This window comes from Bombina bombina, chromosome 2 (assembly GCF_027579735.1).
Source record: "Bombina bombina isolate aBomBom1 chromosome 2, aBomBom1.pri, whole genome shotgun sequence".
NCBI lineage: Eukaryota > Metazoa > Chordata > Amphibia > Anura > Bombinatoridae > Bombina > Bombina bombina.
In genome coordinates, this window is record NC_069500.1 from 749,233,472 (window position 1) to 749,248,895 (window position 15,424).

The 15,424-nt window shown below is 41.2% G+C and overlaps 1 protein-coding gene across 1 annotated transcript in view; it reads right to left on the reverse strand.

Moving 5' to 3' along the window:
* The window catches only part of HCN2 (hyperpolarization activated cyclic nucleotide gated potassium and sodium channel 2), a 198,711-nt gene that overhangs the window by 39,542 nt on the left and 143,745 nt on the right, over nucleotides 1-15,424 (reverse strand). The window contains exons 5-6 of the mRNA XM_053702844.1: nucleotides 10,055-10,201; nucleotides 949-1,189 (exon numbers count right to left, since the gene is read on the reverse strand). Coding sequence (XP_053558819.1) covers nucleotides 949-1,189; nucleotides 10,055-10,201 — 388 coding nt within the window. The remainder of the gene's footprint in view (nucleotides 1-948; nucleotides 1,190-10,054; nucleotides 10,202-15,424) is intronic.

Consider the following 15,424-nt stretch of genomic DNA (forward strand, 5'->3'; position numbering starts at 1 on the left):
AACTACAAGTGGCCACAATAATACACACTAAAAGGTTTCTTAGGTTATGTGTTGACATAAGACATTGACGGCATGCTAGAAATATACTAGGGACTACGGGCTAAACTCACTAAGGTTATTGCATTATTATTGTCACCTATTTACTGAAGTGGGACCTCAGTCATCCTTAACATAAAGCACTGGCTAAATTATTAATGGAACAAACTTTAATGAATCCATTAATTAAAACTGACAATACATGTCACTATATGAATGTGCTCTGATAAGGCATAGAATTATGTGTTATCTTATAGTGTTGGCGGGACACTAAGGGAATACTGAATACTGCAAGCTAAACTCACTATGGATACAGTGCAACTTTAATTCATAACTGTTTTTGGAACATAGCCCTAATCTTCGTTGACATAAAGCACTAGCTTGAATACTTCAAAAGGCACACTATAATAATCGATGAATTAAACTGACAATACATGTCATTATATATGTGTGCTATAATAGAGTATATAAATAAGCGTGAATGCAAAGATAAAGACTATAGATGAATGAAATATTCACTGTAATAATGTGCTTGAATCAGGGGTTTCTTGTTCAGGCACCAATTTGACACCTGCGTAAGTTATGTCATTAAATCTTAAAAGTGGATTTAAATATTTATTTACGTTGCCAAAAGTTAATAATGTCCCCTTCAATGTTAAAACCTTCTGGTCTCCTAGTCCTAAGTTGAAAAATCCAGTAAGCCTCTTGATAAAGAAGCTTACTAGTAATATCACCACCTCTATCTGGTGCTCTAACTTGTTCTATAATCTGCCAACGAAAACTATTTACATTTTTGCCAACAACAAACAAATTATATTGTAGTGCGTTTTTCTCTAATCTGTCAATTGCAAAAATGTAAAAAACTGACTGCTGAGATATCATTTTTGTGAAGCATTTTAGAAAGTTTCATACCTCCAAAATAGGAACCATCAGAGAGCTTCACTTCCTTGTTGCCTTTGGTGAGGACACTGACCACCCCATGCTGGATGAAGTACATCTTCTTGCCGATGGTTCCCTCACGAATGATGTAATCGGTAGGCTGGAAGACCTCAAACTTTAGCTTAGTCAGCATGCCGGTAACAAAACAGGGGTCAGCGTTGGCAAACAGGGGCATGGATGCTACCAGCTTCCGGCAGTTAAAATTCACAATTTCCTAATCCCAGGGACAGAGGAGAAAGTGTGAGAAGCAATTAAAAGGCAGTTAAGAATTGTGTAAAAATGCACAGAATGCAACATTTCCATTCGCGTTCTCTTTTTTGTCCTTTATTTCCCTTCTTTCTTTCTCTTATTATTTTCAGTCACACTCTTCCACCAGCCACTACTTTTTTCATAATTTATATCAACCCTTCAATTTACACTCCATATCTGAAATTTAAAAGGGACAGTAATGTCAAAATGAAACATTCATGATTCTGATAAAACATCCAATTTTAAACAACTTTCCAGTTTACTTCTATAATCAAATTTGCTTTGTTGGCTTGGCATAATTTGTTGAAAAGTAAACATAGGTTTAGGAGTAGCATTGCACTTGTGGGAGCTAGCTGAACACATCTGGTAAGTCAATGACAAGAGACATGTATGTGTAGTCACCAATCAGCAGCTTGCTCCTAGTAGTGGACCAGAGCCTAGCTAGGTATGCTGTTCAACAAAGAATAATAAGAAAACAAAACACATTTGGTAATAGCAGTAAATTGGAAAGTTGTTTAAAATTGAAAACTATCTGAATCCTAAAAGATTAAGTAGGACTTTACATTAATCCTTTTTTTCAAATTTTAAAGGACCAGTATACACAGTAGATTTGCATAATCAACAAATGCATGATAAAAAGACAATGCAATAGTACTTAGTCTGAACTTCAAATGAGTAGTAGATTTTTTTTCTGACAAGTTTAAAAATGATGTCTATTTCCACTCCCCCTTTACCTTGTAACAGCCATCAGCCAATCACAAATGCATATACGTTTAATCTGTGAATTCTTGCACATGCTCAGTAGGAGCTGGTGACTCAAACCGTTTAAATATAAAAAGACTGAACTTTTTGTTAATGGAAGTAAATTGGAAAGTTGTTTAAAATTGCATGCTCTATCTGAATAATGAAAGTTTATTTTGTCTTGAGTGTCCCTTTAAGTGAGTGCAGGAGATAATCCATTTGGAGAAACATTGGACTTGAATACAACTTTAACTGTTTAGCGGGCAATCCCTCATCTTGCAGAGGGCAACGACAGAGACAGACCAGACGAACATGTGTTAAACCAGGAAGTATAGGTCTTCATAAGCTGTCACACAGAATATGAAGCAAATATGAACTCAAAGTCTTGTGAGGCCTGATGAGTATTCCAAGGACAACTGAGTAAGGAAAGTAAAAGTGTCAGACTTGCATAACTGGGCCATAACGTTTAGGTAATATTTTACAGCTCCGACAACATCTTCTGTGTGTAAAATATAGCATAGGAGCAGAAGTACAATCCACTCTAAGCGCAGAAGTTTATTATATACTCATCAAGCGCAAATAACAGATCTACTCACTGAAGTAGAAATGAATAAAAGCAAGTCATAAAAACATGTTATGTGTCCATCACCAGAAGCCTCCTCTCAGAATAGTTTACAATCATCTACTTGGTCATCCTATGAGCCATCCAGCAGATAGTAGAGCATATTGGGTCCTGATCTTTGTTTCAGTGCCGCTCTTACTGGTGCCCACGAGGACCACAATCCTCAATGTGTATTGTCTGGTCATGGCCAGACTTTATCAAGAGGTAACTGCCACTACTCTACCAGGAAATCATGGAGTGTGTTTTTATATTGGTGAAAAAACAGATAAGAGGTTTTAATGATAAAGCACTAAGCTCACATGAGTTTTTGCATGTTGCTGATATGATCACTAGAAATAGCCTTCAGGATGAACAGCCAGATTATCAAAACCTTGTTGACATGGAGAGAATTCATGATTATATTGTCATGTATGTGCCTCTCATTCACTCTGCCAGGTAGGACACGATTGAGGTCTACCAATAGTGCTCACTATGCTTGATCTGCAGAGGCTTCTGCAAATAAACATAATGTTTCTACTGCTGCATCACAGATAAAGAGATTGACCAAATGAATCAGAGTAAACTTATCCAAAATGTTATTGGGGGAAGAGAACTCTGCTGAGTCTAAGACCAATTCCCTCCAGATAAGTGGTTGTTCTAGATACACAAATAGTAGCCAATGAAAGACATAAGAAAAAAGCAACTACTTCTGATAAAAACTGATAGCTTCATCAGTGATCATCACACACCCTAGCATGCCTATCAGTAGATATAAGGCATTTTGAAATTTGTTGGTTCACACATTTATAGTAAAGTCCTCTCTTCCCCAATTATTATAATAATATGAGCCCTTTGAATAAACTTCACCTTGTAGAATATAGATCACGGTGGACTGATTGATATCCACTAATGGCTGTTCAACTCCCACTAAATGAGAGGGAAAAGGGCAGCTGATTGTCCCCAGAGGTTTACGTGTCTTGTAGGGTGACTATCAGTTAGTTCCACAGAGTATTATCATATAACATCTGGCCAATTGATAGGAGCAAATCATTACATGGCTTTAAAGTAGGTGTGTATTTTTATATGTTATAATATTTTACTTCTAAATTAAGCAGAAATATATTAAGGAAAGGAAAGAAAGCAACTGCCTTTTTTTAAGCCATCACTGTATAGTCTGTGGAAGGAGAGTCCACGGCTTTATTCATTACTTGTGGGATATAAGAACCTGGCCACCAGAAGGAGGCAAAGGCACCCCAGCCAATAACTCCCCCACTCCCCTCATCACCCAATCATTCTGCCGAAGGAACAGTAGGAGAATATCAGGGTATAAATGGTGCCAGAAGAACAAAAATAAATTTAGGTCCGCCCACCGGAGAAACGGGCGGGAGCAGTGGACTCTCCTCCCTCAGAGGGAAATTAAATTATCAGGTAAGCATAAATTATGTTTTCCATCTTAATGGGAGGAGAGTCCATGGCTTCATTCATTACTTGTGGGAAATAAATACCTAAGCTCTAGAGGACACTGAATGAAAAAAACGGGCAAAAGAAGGAGGACCCTATTCAGAGGACACCATAGCCTGCAAAATCTTTCTCCCAAAAGCTGAAGAGGCCACAGCCCTAGTTGAGTGAGCAGTAATTCTCTGAGGAGGCTTATTTCCCGCTGTCTCATAGGCCAAGCGAATCAAGCTCCTCAACCAAAAAGATAGGGAAGTGGAAGAGGCCCTCTGCCCCCTGCACTTCCCCAAATACACAATAAATAAAGACGAAGTCTGTCTGAATTCTTTTGTGGCCATCCAAATTATGAAGCAATCTTTCCTTTGAAGAAGAAGAGTTAGGACACAAGGAAGGAACTACTATCTCCTGATTAATGTTACGATTCGACACAACCTTGGGAAGAAATCCCAACCTAGTGCGAAGAACAGCCTTATCGGCGTGAAAAAAAACAGGTAAGGAGGCTCACATTGCAAGGCCGCCATCTCAGAGACTCTGCGTGCCGATGCCATAGCCAGTAGGAATAGAACCTTCCAGGAAAGAATTTTAATGTCAAGTGAATGCATAGACTCAAACAGAGCCCTCTGCAAAATCTTAAGTACCAAGTTTAAGCTCCAAGGGGGAGCGGAACTTCGAAAAACAGGCCTGATCCTAGACAGAGCCTGAACAAATGACTGAATATCAGGAAGCTCCGCAAGCTTCTTGTGTAACAGTACAGATAAAGCCGAAATCTGTCCCTTTAAGGAACTGGCGGCAAGTCCCTTCTCCAACCCATCCTGGAGGAAGGACAGGATCGTGGATACCCTAACCTTATGCCAGGGATATCCACAATCCTCACACCAGGACAAGTAGGTCCTCCACACTTTATGATAGATGTGGCGAGTGACCGGTTTGCTGGCTTGAATGAGAGTATCAATCACTCTCTCAGAAAATCCTCTCTTGGCTAGGACTAAGCGTTCAATCCCCACGCAGTCAGCCTCAGAGAATCGAGATTTTGATGTAGATAGGGAACCCGAATCAGCAGATCTCTGCGACAAGGTAACCTCCATGGAGGAGACTATGACATCCCCACCAGAACCGCAAACCACATCCTCTGCGGCCACAACGGAGCAATCAGAATAGCCAAAGCTTACTCCTGCTTGATGCGGGCCACTACTTAAGGTAGAAGTGGCAATGGTGGAAATATGTAGACTAGGTTGGAATCCCAAGGCATCTATCAGCTTTCCCTGGACCGCGACCCGTATCTGGGTAGCTTGAAATTGAGTCTGGACGCCATGAGATCTATCTCCAGTGTCCCTCATCTGTTGCAGATCTCCACAAACACCTCGGGTGGAGAGACCATTCCACCAGATGGAATGATTGTCTGCTGAGAAAATTCGCTTCCCAGTGGTCCACACTTGGAATGTGGATCGCTGATAGCGAACAGTTGTGGGTCTCCACCCATTCCAGAATCCGAGATACCTCCCTCATGGCTAGGGAGCTTCTCATTCCCCCCTGATGGTTGATGTAAGCCACCGAGGTAATGTTGTCCGACTGTAATCTGAAGAATCGTGACGACCACAGGAAGGGCCAAGCCCTCAGAGCGTTGAATATCGCTCGAAGTTCCAGAATATTGATCCAGAGAAGCGACTCCTCGAGTCCACCTGCCCTGTGCCTTCCTGGCACCCCAAACAGCTCCCCATCCTGGCAGACTTGCGTCCATGGTCACAATCTCCCAGGATGGTCTCAAGATGGATGTCCCTTGGAACAGTTGGCCCGGAAAGATCCACCAAGGGAGGGATTCCCTCGTTCGGATGTGATCGCCGTTCCATTGTCTCAACATGCACAACTGAAGAGGTCTGAGATGGAACCTGGCGTATGGAATGACATCTATGCTGGATACTATGAGCCCAATCACCTCCATACACCGGGCCACAGGTGGCCTTGATAAGGTCTGAAGAGCAAGACAGCTGGGTGCAATCTTGCAACGTCTCTGAACTGTAATGAATATCTTCATGTATATGGAATCTATTATCGTGCCCAGGAATTCCACTCTGTTGCTGGGGACCAGGGTACTCTTTCCTACATTTATCTTCCATCCATGAGATCGGATAAGAAGAAGAAGAGCCCTCGAATGGTCCTCTGCGAGACTGCAGGACGGAGCCTGGAGACCAGGATGTCATCCAGATAAGGTGCCACTGCAATACCATTGGCTCTTGCCACCGTGAGCAGCGCTCCCAGAACCTTCGTAAAGACTATTGTAGTCATGAACTGTCCCTCTTGAACAGGGGGTAGAATGGACCTGATCGTCTCCATCTTGAATGATAGGACCAACAGAAACTTGTTTAGGCACTTTAGGTTTAGAATCGGGCGAAACGTGCCCTCCTTCTTTGGGACAACGAAAAGGTTTGAATAATACCCCAGACCTCTTTCTGCTAGAGGTACTGGTACGATTACTCAGAGAAAGGAGAGATCCCTCACGCATTCTAGAAAGGCGTCTCTCTTCCCTGGTCTTCCTGATAGGTTTGACAGGAGGAATCTGCCCCTGGGTGAATGAGTCTTGAACCCTATCCTGTAACCATGGGCGATGACCTCCAGAACCCAAGGATCCTGAAAGTCTCTCATCCAAGCCTCCGCGAAAAGAGATAGTCTGCCCCCTACGCGATCCAGAGACAGATCGGGGGCCGCCCCTTCATGGCGATTTTGTCTCGGCGGGCTTCTTTCTCTTCTTGGCTTTGTTCCAAGATTGAGCTGGTTTCCAAGATACCTTGGACTGCTCGGTTTTCGTGGCAGGCTGCTGGCGTTGGGACTTGTCCGAATGAAAGGGACGAAAAGTAGACCCCTTAGGCTTATTCTTCTTATCCTGCAGTAGGAAAGCACCCTTACCTCCCGTGACCGTGGATATAATAGAGTCCAGGCCTGGACCAAAAAGAACTTTCCTCTAAAATGGGAGGGATAGTAATCTAGATTTGGAAGTCATGTTCGCAGACCACAACTTTAACCACAGAGCGCTACGGGCTAGAACAGAAAAACCTGATGTCTTGGCATTCAGGTGAATAATCTGCAAATTTGCATCACAGATAAATGAATTAGCTACCCTTAAGGCCTTAATTCTTTCTTGTATATCCTCGAGGGGAGTCTCTACCTCGACCATAGCTGACAGAGCTATGACAGTAGGTAGCAGCTCCAGCCACCGCAGCGACCGCTGATGCCGGTTGAAATACAAACCCTGTGAGCTGAAACATTTTTTTCAACATGGATTCTAATTTTTTATCCATGGGCTCTGGGCTCCTTAAACGACGAACTACCCTCAAGCGGGATAGTTGTGCACTTAGCGAGCATGGAAATAGCTCCATCTACCTTAGGGACGGCGCCCCCACAGCTCAAGCTGAGAGTCCGGGACGGGGGAACAGTTTCTTAAAAGAAGAGGGAGAAAAGGATGAGCCAAGTCTCTCCCATTCGTTCTTAATAATATTAGCCATCTTAACAGGAACTGGGAATGTCTGAGGTATCACCCTATCCTTGTAAACCCTATCTACTATAGCTTAGGAATCAAAGGTTCCTCCGGTAGTTTCAGTTCCGAAACCTCAAACGTAGCAAGCACCACTTTCAGCAGAAAGCGCAAATGCTCCATTTTAAACTTAAAGTCTGGTTCCTCCGCAGCCGGAGGACTAGATGTCGCCGATTCCGACCAAGAAAAGCGCCCTTCAAAGAGTCAGAGTCGTCTTCATCAGCGGATAATCTGTCAGAGACATCCAACGGAGTAGATGACCCCTGGGACGGATAGTAATGTTTCACCTTTTACTTGCGCTTAGCAGGGTGTGGTAAGGCACTGAAGGAGGCAGACACCGCCGTTTGAAACTGATCAGCAAAATCTGGTGGCCAAAAGGCCCCTCCCGCAGGAGGATTAGTAGTGCCCTGGGGAGCAGCATGTGTAATCAGAGATGAATGTAGGGAACGCACCTCGCGGGACGGAGAACCCTCAGAGGTAGACGGCTCAGTTGTACTAAATATCTTATTCTTTTTAGATATTGCAATCTTATCAAAGCATGTGGAACATAGTTGAGCAGGTGGATCTACCAGAACCTCCTTGCAATAAACCCAGGTATTAGATTTGGTTAAAGAAGGAGTACCCTCTAACATATCAGAGTCCTCCATAAATCCCCACCTGTTCAATAACCCCCTTTCCGGGAATATTAACATTTGATTCTATACAGATAAAAGGAGTCACACTGTGACCCTGTCTTCTTGCGTTATCATGTGTGTATAAATGAAACAATCTTACCAGAATCTATGCCGTAGAACAGGAACACAGCCTTTCAAGTGTGACAGGGTAGTAGCATCGCTCCTGACATGGACGTGAGTGTAGAAAGCAGGCAGCGAAACTCGTCAACGCTGATTGCTTATGGAGCTGTTAATCTGAGTCGGGATGGTTTCGGCGGAAAGACTCTCCCTGCATCTCCGGACTCTAACATTCATCCATGCTCTCACTGAGAGGCTGACAGGACTACTTAAAACTGCAGTCCCATTCCGAAGAGTACTACCCTCCATAAGAGACTACTCCGAATCTTCCAAACACTTCTCTGCCAACCTCCTGTGATGAAAGGCAAAGAATGACTGGGGGATGAGGGGAGTGGGGGAGGTATTTAAGCCCTTGGCTGGGGTGTCTTTGCCTCCTCCTGGTTGCCAGGTTCTTATTTCCCACAAGTAATGAATAAAGCCGTGGACTCTCCTCCCATTAAGATGGAAATAGTTTTTTTTACTTTTAGTGTGTTTATCACAAAGCTGAATTCTAGTCAAGTTATTTTAGCATTAACGTATTTGTTAACAGACATATCAGCAATAAAGTTTTTCAAAATCTTGATGCAATATTTACCAAAACTAGACATTCCTGGGGTACAGTAAAGTATACGCAGCAACAATATCCACACAAGGGATGGTTCTATAACAGTATAAATTACATTCTTTATACTACTCTCTCACCTACTCAATTTTACATTTTCAGGCATAAATTAAAACCTATTTAATCAATTAACCAATCTTATGTAAGTTAACTTTAGCATTTAATTAATACTAAAGATCCAGTATAATTATATAAAATATAAAAACTATTCAATAATTATTGAAACATTAAACAAAGACGAATAAACAATATTTTACCTGAAGGATACATAGAACCAACAACTAATTAGCTCTGCCAAGTTGCAGGAAGAGATGATTAGCCTGAATGCCAAACCGTTCTCTCACCCAACTGGACATTGCTCTAAATACTCTAGCAAACTTATGCATATCCCTGGTATCCTGTCCTTAAAAAACACCACCAGGTACTACCCGACCTTCATATGTACCCACCAGGTGTTTTACTATTATTACTACATCTGCAGTCCCCCACTCTTATGTACACCCTCTATGCACACCCCCAGATGCGTTCTCAGTCCCCCCCCCCCCCCCCCCCCCCGGGAAAGGCTTAATGTGGCTGCTTTCGAACAAACAGTGTGGTCACTGCTACTGCTGGGTATTCTATGTATAGGAAAGGTGATAGGTTGTTATTTTATGTCAGAATAATCGGATCGCCAAGAGGGACTAGTAGATCGCCCAAGTGATACTGTACTGTATACTGTAAGCAAGTACATATGTTTAAACATATTTATCTGCTTATATCCCTGGATGTGATATTATAGCTGGCAACGTTACAGTCCCAACGTCAAGACAGGACACACTAACCGTCAATCCTTTAACTCACACATTTGGCAACATAAGACCAAGCATTCACATGCTTCATTCCTGCTGACATACTATTTCCTATAACTCCTTTTTATTCACAAGCTTTACACACTTAGACCTTGCTTTTCCTTCCTCCACCCATATTGTTTCCAGTTTTATCTCAAATAAGTTTGTCTTTTTTTTTCCCTAATTCCACTTCACTCCAGCTCTTCCTCCTTCATACACTCCACTCTCCTAACTACTCTACATATATCCAGTAACACTATTCTTTCAAATGCAACCTGGGTCACCTACCTCCCGCAGAGGCTCGTTCAGTTCCTCCAATATACTGTCTTCATCAAACATCTTTCCCTGATAACGGTGCTCGTAATAATCATGAATCCTCTGGCGAAAATCAGCAGGCAGCTTATGGAATGACATGTACTGCTCCACCTGCTTGTACTGTGACATGAAGGAGAGAGGTAGAGGGTGCACCATTAGGCAAAAAGAGGCACTGACAACAATGTAAAAGGGAGAGATAAGTGACATCATTATTCAGAAAGAGAAGGATCTGAGATAATGAACATTATATAGAGATTTTCAGGTGTGCACCAATAACCAAAAAGAAAATGAAGTCACATTACTATGTAGTGTTCTCCACAGAAAATTTTGCCAGCTAGGTGGAATTATGAAGTAGTCGGGTGGGGACAGTGTAATATTTTCTAATATTATATATTTGTCAGGTATCCAAAGCACAACTTTGTTGCAGAATTTAACAAAAACATAATTTATGTAAGAACTTACCTGATAAATTCATTTCTTTCATATTAGCAAGAGTCCATGAGCTAGTGACGTATGGGATATACATTCCTACCAGGAGGGGCAAAGTTTCCCAAACCTCAAAATGCCTATAAATACACCCCTCACCACACCCACAAATCAGTTTAACGAATAGCCAAGAAGTGGGGTGATAAGAAAAAAGTGCGAAAGCATATAAAATAAGGAATTGGAATAATTGTGCTTTATACAAAAAAATCATAACCACCACAAAAAGGGTGGGCCTCATGGACTCTTGCTAATATGAAAGAAATGAATTTATCAGGTAAGTTCTTACATAAATTATGTTTTCTTTCATGTAATTAGCAAGAGTCCATGAGCTAGTGACGTATGGGATAATGACTACCCAAGATGTGGATCTTTCCACGCAAGAGTCACTAGAGAGGGAGGGATAAAATAAAAACAGCCAATTCCTGCTGAAAATAATCCACACCCAAAATAAAGTTTAATGAAAACATAAGCAGAAGACTCAAACTGAAACCGCTGCCTGAAGTACTTTTCTACAAAAAACTGCTTCAGAAGAAGAAAACACATCAAAATGGTAGAATTTAGTAAAAGTATGCAAAGAGGACCAAGTTGCTGCTTTGCAAATCTGATCAACCGAAGCTTCATTCCTAAACGCCCAGGAAGTAGAAACTGACCTAGTAGAATGAGCTGTAATCCTTTGAGGCGGAGTTTTACCCGACTCAACATAGGCATGATGAATTAAAGATTTCAACCAAGATGCCAAAGAAATGGCAGAAGCTTTCTGGCCTTTTCTAGAACCGGAAAAGATAACAAATAGACTAGAAGTCTTTCGGAAAGATTTAATAGCTTCAACATAATATTTCAAAGCTCTAACAACATCCAAAGAATGCAACGATTTCTCCTTAGAATTCTTAGGATTAGGACATAATGAAGGAACCACAATTTCTCTACTAATGTTGTTGGAATTCACAGCCTTAGGTAAAAATTGAAAAGAAGTTCGCAACACCGCCTTATCCTGATGAAAAATCAGAAAAGGAGACTCACAAGAAAGAGCAGATAATTCAGAGACTCTTCTGGCAGAAGAGATCGCCAAAAGGAACAAAACTTTCAAAGAAAGTAATTTAATGTCCAATGAATGCATGGGTTCAAAAGGAGGAGCTTGAAGAGCCCCCAGAACCAAATTCAAACTCCAAGGAGGAGAAATTGACTTAATGACAGGTTTTATACGAACCAAAGCTTGTACAAAACAATGAATATCAGGAAGATTAGCAATCTTTCTGTGAAAAAGAACAGAAAGAGCAGAGATTTGTCCTTTCAAGGAACTTGCGGACAAACCCTTATCTAAACCATCCTGAAGAAACTGTAAAATTCTCGGTATTCTAAAAGAATGCCAAGAAAAATGATGAGAAAGACACCAAGAAATATAAGTCTTCCAGACTCTATAATATATCTCTCTAGATACAGATTTACGAGCCTGTAACATAGTATTAATCACAGAGTCAGAGAAACCTCTTTGACCAAGAATCAAGCGTTCAATCTCCATACCTTTAAATTTAAGGATTTGAGATCCTGATGGAAAAAAGGACCTTGCGACAGAAGGTCTGGTCTTAACGGAAGAGTCCACGGTTGGCAAGAGGCCATCCGGACAAGATCCGTATACCAAAACCTGTGAGGCCATGCCGGAGCTACCAGCAGAACAAACTAGCATTCCTTCAGAATCTTGGAGATTACTCTTGGAAGAAGAACTAGAGGCGGAAAGATATAGGCAGGATGATACTTCCAAGGAAGTGATAATGCATCCACTGCCTCCGCCTGAAGATCCTGGGATCTGGACAGACACCTGGGAAGTTTCTTGTTTAGATGAGACGCCATCAGATCTATTTCTGGAAGTTCCCACATTTGAACAATCTGAAGAAATACCTCTGGGTGAAGAGACCATTCGCCCGGATGCAACGTTTGGCGACTGAGATAATCCGCTTCCCAATTGTCTATACCTGGGATATGAACCGCAGAGATTAGACAGGAGCTGGATTCCGCCCAAACCAGAATTCGAGATACTTCTTTCATAGCCAGAGGACTGTGAGTCCCTCCTTGATGATTGATGTATGCCACAGTTGTGACATTGTCTGTCTGAAAACAAATGAACGATTCTCTCTTCAGAAGAGGCCAAGACTGAAGAGCTCTGAAAATTGCACGGAGTTCCAAAATATTGATCGGTAATCTCACCTCCTGAGATTCCCAAACTCCTTGTGCCGTCAGAGATCCCCACACAGCTCCCCAACCTGTAAGACTTGCATCTGTTGAAATTACAGTCCAGTTCGGAACAAAAAAAGAAGCCCCCTGAATTAAACGATGGTGATCTGTCCACCACGTCAGAGAGTGTCGTACAATCGGTTTTAAAGATATTAATTGAGATATCTTTGTGTAATCCCTGCACCATTGATTCAGCATACAGAGCTGAAGAGGTCGCATGTGAAAACGAGCAAAGGGGATCGCGTCCGATGCAGCAGTCATAAGACCTAGAATTTCCATGCATAAGGCTACCGAAGGGAATGATTGTGACTGAAGGTTTCGACAAGCTGAAATCAATTTTAGACGTCTCTTGTCTGTCAAAGACAGAGTCATGGACACTGAATCTATCTGGAAACCCAGAAAGGTTACCCTTGTCTGAGGAATCAATGAACTTTTTAGTGAATTGATCCTCCAACCATGATCTTGAAGAAACAACACAAGTCGATTCGTATGAGATTCTGCTAAATGTAAAGACTGAGCAAGTACCAAGATATCGTCCAAATAAGGAAATACCACAATACCCTGTTCTCTGATTACAGACAGAAGGGCACCGAGAACCTTTGTAAAAATTCTTGGAGCTGTAGCTAGGCCAAACGGCAGAGCCACAAACTGGTAATGCTTGTCCAGGAAAGAGAACCTCAGGAACTGATAGTGATCTGGATGAATCGGAATATGCAGATATGCATCCTGTAAATCTATTGTGGACATATAATGCCCTTGCTGAACAAAAGGCAAGATAGTCCTTACAGTTACCATTTTGAATGTTGGTATCCTTACATAACGATTCAATATTTTTAGATCCAGAACTGGTCTGAAGGAATTCTCCTTCTTTGGTACAATGAAGAGATTTGAATAAAACCCCTGCCCCTGTTCCAGAACTGGAACTGGCATAATTACTCCAGCCAACTCTAGATCTGAAACACATTTCAGAAATGCTTGAGCTTTCACTGGATTTACTGGGACACGGGAAAGAAAAAATCTCTTTGCAGGAGGTCTTGAAACCAATTCTGTACCCTTCTGAAACGATGTTCTGAATCCAAAGATTGTGAACAGAATTGATCCAAATTTCTTTGAAAAAACCTAACCTGCCCCCTACCAGCTGAGCTGGAATGAGGGCCGCACCTTCATGTGGACTTAGAAGCTGGCTTTGCTTTTCTAGAAGGCTTGGATTTATTCCAGACTGGAGATGGTTTCCAAACTGAAACTGCTCCTGAGGAAGAAGGATCAGGCTTTTGCTCTTTGTTGAAACGAAAGGAACAAAAACGATTATTAACCCTGTTTTTACCCTTAGATTTTTTATCCTGTGGTAAAAAAGTTCCTTTCCCACCAGTAACAGTTGAGATAATAGAATCCAACTGAGAACCAAATAATTTGTTACCCTGGAAAGAAAGGGAAAGTAGAGTTGATTTAGAAGACATATCAGCATTCCAAGTTTTAAGCCATAAAGCTCTTCTAGCTAAAATAGCTAGAGACATAAACCTGACATCAACTCTGATAATATCAAAAATGGCATCACAGATAAAATTATTAGCATGTTGAAGAAGAATAATAATATTATGAGAATCATGATCTGTTACTTGTTGCGCTAAAGTTGCCAACCAAAAAGTTGAAGCTACAGCAACATCAGCCAATGATATAGCAGGTCTAAGAAGATTACCTGAACACAGATAAGCTTTTCTTAGAAATGATTCAATTTTCCTATCTAAAGGATCCTTAAACGAAGTACCATCTGCCGTAGGAATAGTAGTACGTTTAGCAAGGGTAGAAATAGCCCCATCAACTTTAGGGATTTTGTCCCAAAATTCTAATCTGTCAGATGGCACAGGATATAATTGCTTAAAACGTTTAGAAGGAGTAAATGAATTACCCAAATTATTCCACTCTCTGGAAATTACTTCAGAAATAGCACCAGGAACAGGAAAAACTTCTGGAATAACCACTGGAGATTTAAAGACCTTATCTAAACGTTTAGATTTAGTATCAAGAGGACCAGAATCCTCAATTTCTAAAGCAATTAGTACTTCTTTAAGTAAAGAATGAATAAATTCCATTTTAAATAAATATGAAGATTTATCAGCATCAACCTCTGAGACAGAATCCTCTGAACCAGAAGAGTCATTAGAATCAGAATGATGATGTTCATTTAAAAATTCATCTGTATAAAGAGAAGTTTTAAAGGATTTTTTATGTTTACTAGAAGGAGGAATAACAGACATAGCCTTCTTGATGGATTCAGAAACAAAATCTCTTATGTTATCAGGAACACTCTGAACATTAGATGTTGATGGAACTGCAACAGGTAATGGTACTTTACTAAAGGAAATATTATCTGCATTAACAAGTTTGTCATGACAATTAATACAAACAACAGCTGGAGGAACAGCTACCAAAAGTTTACAGCAGATACACTTAGCTTTGGTAGTTCCAGCACCAGACAGTGATTTTCCTGAAGTATCTTCTGACTCAGATGCAACGTGAGACATCTTGCAATATGTAAGAGAAAAAACAACATATAAAGCAAAATTGATCAAATTCCTTAAATGACAGTTTCAGGAATGGGAAAAAATGCCAAGGAACAAGCTTCTAGCA